At 45.6% G+C, this 9,392-nt stretch overlaps 1 protein-coding gene across 1 annotated transcript; it reads right to left on the bottom strand.

The window, feature by feature from the left end:
* Positions 1 to 354: 354 nt before the first annotated feature.
* LOC137522994 (protein kinase C delta type-like) lies at positions 355 to 4,180 on the bottom strand. Its single transcript, XM_068243166.1, has 3 exons — positions 3,878 to 4,180; positions 2,160 to 2,263; positions 355 to 961 (listed from the first exon to the last, which is right to left on the bottom strand). The coding sequence occupies exons 1-3, from the start codon at positions 3,983 to 3,985 to the stop codon at positions 406 to 408; spliced, it is 768 nt and encodes a 255-aa protein (XP_068099267.1). The 5' UTR covers positions 3,986 to 4,180; the 3' UTR covers positions 355 to 405.
* Between the last annotated feature and the right edge of the window lie 5,212 nt (positions 4,181 to 9,392).

The following is a 9,392-nucleotide window of genomic DNA, read 5'->3' on the forward strand; positions in this document are numbered from 1 at the left end:
ATGCCCTGGGCCCATCACTGCAGTGTCAGTTGTCCCCCCTGATGGCTGCCCTGACACTGGTACTTCATTCCTCTTTGGGCAAAGACATGTAGGACCACAAGCGTGTCTGCTACTCCTTATTGGTGGGAGCTGCCCTTCCATTTGTTGTTGCTAAATTGTATCTTGTATACATTAAATTACAATCTCAGAATGTAATACAAAAAGACAAGTTACATTTTTTATTTCATTATTTTATTATAACTATGTAAATAGTATAATGCTGTTGCCCAAGTGAGTAGATGGTGGAAGCTGGTATGTGTCCCAAAACAACTCACCAACCCTCACTGGCAAATTATATACGACTTAAAGCGTTCAGCTTCTATCTGGCGGGACTTCTGTGCCTCAGATTTGTGATATCCAGCACAGTTATTGTCTCGCTTGGTTTTTCCTGTGGTAGTTCTGGAATGGGGGCTGCGCCTCTCCGGACTCCACAGCTTTCCAGTTTATGCGGCTGAGGAACGGCTCTTTCCTCAGGTTTTTCACCAGTTCTTTACGGTCTTTCTGTTTTTTGCACAGGAGCTTCTCTAGGAAGTCTTCCAGCGTGAGGTCCATCACCTCTGAGAAATCTGGTAAATCGTTACAAATGGAGCGTCTAACGGCAGATTCTTCATCATAACAATCCACCATGAATGGGTGTTTGTTGCATGCCATCTCACAAAGCACGACTCCCATAGAGAAGTAATCTATGGTGTGGCCGTAGTCCATCTCTAGGCACACCTCCGGGGCCATATAGTACACGGCCCATTCACGTGATCCTTTAATCGTGTCGTGCTCAAACACGTTTTGTGCTGCTAGGCCGAAGTCAGCGATCTTTATATTCCCGACTCCGTCCAGAAGGATGTTATTTGGCTTGATGTCTCGGTGGATTATACCCTTGGAGTGGATGTACTCCAGGCCGATGATCATCTGTGCAGCAAATAGTCTGATGGAAGAGAAATAAAATAATTATTAGCATAACATGTTCAATACACAAATAAAGCAGAAAGATGTATCCATGTGGCTAGGTGCACACATAGCAAAAACGCTAGCGTTGCGCAAACCGCTGCGTCTTATGCACCATGGGCCGCATAAAAAAAATGCATGGGTGTGCGTTTGTACTTTAGCATTTTTAAAATCGCTAGTTTTGTTGGATATTATGCATGAACGCATCAAAAACGCACATAATGAAAGTAAATTGAAACGCAATGTATTAAGTTATGTATGCGTTTTTGATGCTTTTTGTTTTAAAAAAATAAAGATATCTGATGTATTTCCGCTTCCTGTTGTCTTCTTAGTAATTTGCATAAATGGAAATATTAAACAGCATAAAATATGCATACAAATCTCACATGCGTTTTGTACCTGCAAACCGCAAATGCATTAAAACGCACGCAAAACGCTTGAAAAACGCATTTGCGTTAAAAATCGGAAACGCACCGAAAAATGCACACAACTTAAAATGAAAACATGACAAAATGCAGCCTTTTTTAACGTTATGTTGTGTGTGCACCCAGCCTTACTCATTCTAAAAAGATCTAATACAAATTTCAGTGTGTGTAAAATGACTTCTCCACAGTGATGTGATGTAAATAAAGCATTTTACCACAACCTTTTCTAATAAGGGTAATTTACAATATGGAATAGTTGTAACAGGAAGACTAGCAGATCACACACACACACACACACACACACACACACACACACACACACACACACACACACACACACACACACACACACACACACACACACACACACACACACACACACACACACACACACCACACACCACACACCACACACACACACACACACACACACACACACACACACACACACACACACGTATGCTACCTGCTTGCAGCACCATGTTGCTCTGATATCCTCTCCACAGTGGGTGGCCTCTGTGCTGCACACCTCCACATGGCTACTGGCTCCTCTTCCATGTCATGTGACAGGTATGCAGCATAATGCACAGCTGCTGTGAGGAGGGGAGTGGCACAAGAACAGGTAACATACGCTGCTCCCTGCACTGCTCTGCATATTGGGGATGGGGAGGTGGGACCCCATGGGCTACAGGGGCTTTTATTAACTCCCCAGAGGGGCAGTTGTTAGCTTTATAAAATAGCAGAGCAACTTACCTCAGGGTTGTTTGGTCAAAGCGCTCGTCAGCAACTTTTAGCCGTTCCATCAGTTCCAACAGTTCTCCCCCGCTCATGTACTCCATGGCAATGTAGAGGTAATCCTGTAAAAAAATGGCAGAACAGAAGACAGGTTAAGCATATTATACGGCTATTTTCTCTTTCTGAGGGGTTATATCAAAGACAGCACCAGCACATAAAGGAATGGAGCAGAGGTGATTTCCTTACATTTTTTTGAAAAACAGCTTAAAGGGAACCAGAGAGGAATGGAGCCTGGAAAATAGAAACAGCTTTTATACATACCTGGGGCTTCTTCCAGCCCCATAAGCCTGGATCGCTCCCACGCCGCCATCCTCCGCTTCCTGGAACCGCCGGTACCGGGCCCGTCACTTCCTGCGGACACGGCCAATTGTCCACATCACAGGGGCTCCCTCCATACCCGTAAGCATGAGGCTGCGCAGTAGGCAGCCTCATGCGTACTTGTATAGAGGGAGCTCCGTGTGATGCGGAGAATCGGCCGACTGGCCGACTCGTGGCAATGACGGGACCCGGTGGCGGCGGATCCAGGCAGCAGAGGACGGCGGCGGATCCAGGCAGCAGAGGACGGTGGCGTGGGAGCGATCCATGCGTATGGGGCTGGAGGAAGCCCCAGGTATGTATAAAAGCTGTTTTTTTAACCCTGTCTGGTTCCCTTGAATAGTTGTAATTTTACATTGTGTTCATACAAACATTGAAAACGTTGTCTGTCAGCTAATCTTGATGGAGACTTCTCCCTCTAGTGGTGAGATGCAGCACTGCACCGAATAATATGTCTGAGCAGGTGTCCCATGTGCAATTATTATAACCAAGTCCAGATTTCTGTAAAGCAAATTTATACAAGAAGACGCAAACCATGCGGGATTGTGAGGTGTAAGACCGTAGCCAAAGTCCAAGAAATTTCAAAAGGTCCGCACACTCAGTCAGCTCAAATAAAGCTGTTTATTAACCATCAGGTATCAAATGAACTGACAGGAGGTTTTCGGGGCCACAGCGGGTCCCCTTTATCAAGGCATGTACAGAATAGTAACTGTTTGGTTGCAGTGCTGTACATGCCTTCATAAAGGGGACCTGCTGTGGCCCCGAAACATCACGTTGGTTTATTGAATGGACATTTGGCACCTGATTGGTTTAATGAACAGCTTTGTTTGAGCTGACGGAGTGTGCAGACCTTTTGGAATTTCTCAGATTTCTGTAAAGGCCACAGAGGCCCGGGCCTTGGGTGGCTCCCGCCTGAGGTGGCATGGCTGGACATGGAAGAGAGTTTTCTGCATATTGTAGAGGAGGCTGCAAATAGAATATGAAGGCTGCATGTGGGCAGCAACAAGTGGAAGAGGGAAGATGCCGCCTTAGGTGGCTGTACATGAAAGAGAAGGGCTGCTGATCATAGAGGGGCTATAAGAAAGCTGGTCTAGTGCTGGAAAAAGTATAAATCTGGACTTGGTTATACCATTGCAGCACCAGGATAAAGGGGTCTCCTACTACACAAGGAGGGCATGTGCAGAGCTGGCACACCTCATGACAGGTATGTAAGTGCCAGCTGGGCATTTATGCTGGATAATCATCTGTTTTACAGAGTGCTGTCTTTATACATTTATCTCTATAAGCTCTTGGGGAATGGAAGGGATGCATGGGTACGGGATCTGGTGAGAGAGCTGATAGTAGAACGGAATAATACTTACCTCTGACTGGAATGTACCAAATAGCTGGGTGATGAAGGGACCCTTCCTAAGGGTCTCCAAGACCTGACATTCCCTGAAGATGAGCTCGGGGTCTTTCTTTTTGACCATTTTTATGGCCAGTTGTTGGTCACTGGCTAGATGGGAAGCAAGGTGAACCTGGAAGAGACAGAGAAGAAAACTTATTGTTCTATAGATAAGATGGACCGTCACAATACAACAATGCTGCAGGCCGGGGGCTGCCTGTCTATATCTAGTTCCACTGAGACCAATAAAGATGACTATCTAAAGCCATATCTGGTCTGACATCCCCTCCCCCTCCCTCCAGGGAAATCTGTCCAATTACTCACCTTGCCAAATGCTCCCTCTCCAAGACGGTGATGGATCTTGAAGCTGTCCACAGTGAGTGGCGTCCTGATGGTCTGGATTCCACTCGGGCCTTGGAAAAGAAAGAGAAATCACATTAATATCATCATCTACTGAGATTTCCTATAAGCCAAAGCGTATACATAATCAAAGCTTATACATGATTGTAAAGGTAGCCCTACACTGGCAGATGTCTCGCTGAGATTAATAGGTAGTGAGAGATCTGCTTGTGCTCATCCACATCTTTCCTGCCGGGACCTTCTCACACTTATCTCCACTCCTCTATATGTCAGCCAGCATTCTCCCGCATGTGGCCTCTGTGAAATAGTGATGAACCTTCTACCCTAGAATTTCCCCTAAAGGAGAGGTCATGGAGAAATGTGATGGGCTGGTCATGTGATCACAGTGCATGGGCTGTGTTACCCGGGGATAACTTACCTAGGCCGCCACCTCCATTCTAAAGCTCACCATGCCGCTCTTCATCTTCCGGCACTTCCACCTCCTACACTGGAAGTCCTTCTGTAAAGGAAGTGTCAGAGGATGGAGAGCGACGTGGAGCACATCAGAAGGCAGGTGGCAGGCTAGGTGAGTTAGCCCTTGCTTACACTGCCCCACTCACTCCGGGACAATTATTTTTTTTTGTGTGAAATCAATTGGACCAATCATACTGCCTGATTGGGCCCATCACATTGCACAATTTGACCAGTCACATAGCACAATTAGACCAATCAGATAGGACCAATCAAATAGCAAAATTGGATCAATCAGTTTGGACCAATCAAATTGCATGATTGGGCTAATCAGATTGGACTAATAACATTGCACAATTGTATCAATCAGATTGGACCAGGCACATTGCATTATTGGACCAATCAGATTGGACCAATCACATTACATAATCAGACCAATCAGATAGGACCACTCACTTTGCACAATTGGACCAATCAGAGTGGCGCAATCAAATTCCACAACTGGATATATCAGATTGGACCGATCAAATTGCATGATTGGACCAATTACATTGCATGATTGGGCCAATCAGATTGGACCAATTACATTGCATGATTGGACTAACCACATTGCACAGTGAACCAATTAGCTTTAGGGCTGTACGGTTGGCGGCAATTGGATATATCAGATTGGACCGATCAAATTGCATGATTGGACCAATCAGATTGGACCAATTACATTGCATGATTGGACCAATCAGATTGGACCAATTACATTGCATGATTGGACTAACCACATTGCACAGTGGACCAATTAGCTTTAGGGCTGTACGGTTGGCGGTAGTTTGAAATTCTCCAATTAAAATCTATGAGACAAAGTTGGGTCTTTGGTGGGCTGGCCCAGGGGCATGGAGGGTGGAACCATTAAAAAAAAGTGCAAGTAAACCTAAACCGCTAAAGGCCAAAGATGTGCAAAGTTTCACAACTATCCTCCTAAAACTGTAGGAGAAAAAAAGTGTAGAAAATAGCTATTTTTTTACTGGCTGGGTTTTTAGCCCCGCCCACTTTTGGGTATCCCAAATAAATGTCAAAATTTCCGCATCAAAGTCAATGAGGCGAGTGCAAAGCACACACAGACACACAGATGCTGGCTGGAAGTTATTACGAAATGATGAACCCCTTTTTGAAAGATGTGGTTTACAGTGTAGATTTTTATTAGAAAAATATTATTTACAATTATAATACAAATAAATAAATAAAATAATTTGAACAATTAATCAGACCAATTGTAACAAAAAACAAGATCAAAGAAACAAGAAAAAACAATCAATTCTGCATATATATGTGCAAATAAACGCAGGACTTCTATGTCCAAAAACAACAAAATCAAGATAACATTATCATACAATATTAATCTGTTATGAAGACCTGAGCAGAAGAATGCTCAAACATACCACCGATTCAACCAACGAGACATGACTAAACAACACAGACCCAACACCTGAACATATGCAACAAATGACAATAACCAACACCACACAATACCTGACATCACCTAACGGCCTAGAATCATGACTTTGTACATGTAGAACACATTAAAACCACTTCCCTACCACAGGTTATTTCCCCTTAACAACAAGGTTAACCTGTTAGCGGGGGTTAAAGGACAACTGTAGGGATCGGGATATGGAGGCTGCCAAAGTTATTTCCTTTTAACAAATACCAGTTGCCTGGTAGCCCTGCTGGTCTATTTGGCTGCAGTAGTGTCTAAATCGCACACCAGAAGCAAGCATGCATCTAATCTTGTCAGATCTGACAATAATGTCAGAAACAACTGATCTGCTGCATGCTTGTTCATGGTCTATGACTAAAAGTATTAGAGCCGAGGAAGAGGATCAGCAGGATAGCCAGGAAACTGGTATGGCTTAAAAGGAAATAAATATGGCAGCCTCCACATACCTCTCCCTGCAGTTGTCCTTTAACTCACCTAGGCCGCCGCCTCACTCTCGGTGCGCTCCATGCCACTCTTCATCTTCTGACACTTTCATCTTCTAAACTGGAAGTCCTGCTGTACAGGCGGAAGTGTCAGAAGATGGAGAGCGACGCGGAGCGCATCAGAAGTGAGGCGCCGGGCTAGGTGGGTTAGCTGTTGCTTACATCCACACACACTCCGGGACGATTACTTTTTAGTGAAATCGATTGGATTAATCACATTGCACGATTGGACCGATCACATTGCACGATTGGACCAATCACTTTGCACAATCGGACCAATCATATTGCATGATTAAACCAATCAGATAGGACCAATTACATTGGACAATTAAACCAATCAGAGTGGACCAATCAAATTGCAAGTGTCTCAAGGAAATAACACACTATACTGAGCACAGGGCCAGTGCTTCCAGAGGGGAAAACAAGGCAATTTCTCAGGGCCCTAGAGCAGGCTAATGCCCCCCCAGGTCTATCCCCAAGATAATAGTGTCCACTCCCTCAGGGTCCTGTATTGATGGTCGGTGCACTATTAGGACCAGCAGACCTGTCTCCAACAGCTAACTTGTGCACTGGCCCTCGAAGAGGAATACACTAGCAGGAAATACAATGTAGCAGCCCTAATAAGGGCTTAGCTATTCAAGACAATGTGGTGGCAGCAAGAATGTGCACTGAGAGGACACAGAACACAGGCCTACCTAACTCTCTCCCTGTCAGCAACACACTGCCCCTGCTCTCACTAACACTGCAGCCACAGAAAGAGTCTATCAAGGCTGACTTCCTGGCATTTTTATAGGGGATTGTGGTCCAAAAGGGGGTGCAATCTGATTGGCCAGCGCACATGCACGGCACATGGGCAGACGTTAGGAAGAACATGAGGACAGGGAAGGGGGGGGGGGTGATCGAGTGTGTGCTGTGCACGGTGTGCGGGCGTGTACGCTCTGACCTGCGGTTGATGCTGCGGCGATGGTGACGAAAAGAGCGGGAGGTGAGGGGGGTTGTGAGGAGTGTAGCGACAGAGGCCTAGTGCCAATTATCGTAACGGGCCCAATGCCTATTAACAGATAATGATGTAATGCTTACCAGCTTCCTCTGCTGTATCAACATAAAGGGAGATATCCGACAACTGATATCCCGGCGCTGGATTCTCAGCTACTTCCTCCACCACATGACCGGAATCACCTGTGAACACATAGATAAAAACAATGATTAGCCTAGAATCATGACTTTATACATGTAGAACACATTAAAACCACTTCCCTACCACAGGTTATTTCCCCTTAACAACAAAGTTTACCTGTTAGCGGGGGTTAAAGGACAACTGTAGGGAGCGGGATATGGAGGCTGCCAAAGTTATTTCCTTTTAAACAATAGCAGCTGCCTGGTAGCCCTGCTGGTATATTTGGCTGCAGTAGTGTCTAAATCACACACCAGAAGCAAGCATGCAGGTAATCGTGTCAGATCTGACAATAATGTCAGAAACAACTGATCTGCTGCATGCTTGTTCATCGTCTATGGCTAAAAGTATTAGAGGCAGAGGATCAGCAGGATAAGCCAGGAAACTGGTATGGCTTAAAAGGAAATAAATATGGCAGCCTCCACATACCTCTCCCTGCAGTTGTCCTTTAACTCACCTAGGCCGCCGCCTCACTCTCGGTGCGCTCCATGCCACTCTTCATCTTCTGACACTTTCATCTAAACTGGAAGTCCTGCTGTACAGGCGGAAGTGTCAGAAGATGGAGAGCGACGCGGAGCGCATCAGAAGTGAGGCGCCGGGCTAGGTGGGTTAGCTGTTGCTTACATCCACACACACTCCGGGACGATTACTTTTTAGTGAAATCGAATAGACTAATTACATTGCACGATTGGACTAATCACATTGCACGATTGGACCAATCACTTTGCACAATCGGACCAATCATATTGCATGATTAAACCAATCAGATAGGACCAATTACATTGGACAATTAAACCAATCAGAGTGGACCAATCAAATTGCAAGTGTCTCAAGGAAATAACACACTATACTGAGCACAGGGCCAGTGCTTCCAGAGGGGAAAACAAGGCAATTTCTCAGGGCCCTAGAGCAGGCTGATGCCCCCCCAGGTCTATCCCCAAGATAATAGTGTCCACTCCCTCAGGGTCCTGTATTGATGCAGTACTTACAGTGAAGCACACTCACCTCTCCAGCCGACACGCCCCCTTCCTATGTTCTGCCGTTTCCATCCCCGAACACTGGCGCCTGCCCTATGTGACCCGCCAGCATGTACATACTCACATAGCATGCTGCCGGGTCAGAGAGAACAGCCTCCAGTGTTAGGGGATGGTGACAGAAGGACACAGGAGAGGTCTGGCTACTGGAAAGGTGAGTGCACTGCTGCCATTCTGCATCAATACAGGGCCCTGGATGACCACTATTAGCTTGGAGGGGATACCTTGGGATGGGGCAATAAGCTGGCTCAGGGCCCTGGGGGACAACACTATCTGGGGTGTGGGGAGCAAAGGGAACAACTATTGCTGCATTGGAAAGTGTAGAAACATTATGTAATGTGCCTTGATAATAGCAATGAGTCAGCACTCATTATTGGTGTTCCTGCTGTACACTCATTGCTATAGATTCCTCAGTATTAACCTACATAGTTGAGATGTGTAATAACCAATAATGATGTAGTACTTACCAGCTTCTTCCTTCTCCTCCACATCCACAAGAG

The sequence above is a fragment of the Hyperolius riggenbachi genome, chromosome 6 (genome assembly GCF_040937935.1).
Source record: "Hyperolius riggenbachi isolate aHypRig1 chromosome 6, aHypRig1.pri, whole genome shotgun sequence".
NCBI lineage: Eukaryota > Metazoa > Chordata > Amphibia > Anura > Hyperoliidae > Hyperolius > Hyperolius riggenbachi.

Bases quoted from the DNA above. Each gene is read 5' to 3' on its own strand.
- LOC137522994 (XM_068243166.1), bottom strand. From the start codon at position 3,985: ATGGTCAAAAAGAAAGACCCCGAGCTCATCTTCAGGGAATGTCAGGTC. The intron at 2,264-3,877 runs GTAAGTATTATT...ATTTTTTTACAG, and splicing joins TTGGTACATTCCAGTCAGAG to GATTACCTCTACATTGCCAT. The intron at 962-2,159 runs GTAAGTTGCTCT...CTCTTCCATCAG, and splicing joins TTTGACCAAACAACCCTGAG to ACTATTTGCTGCACAGATGA.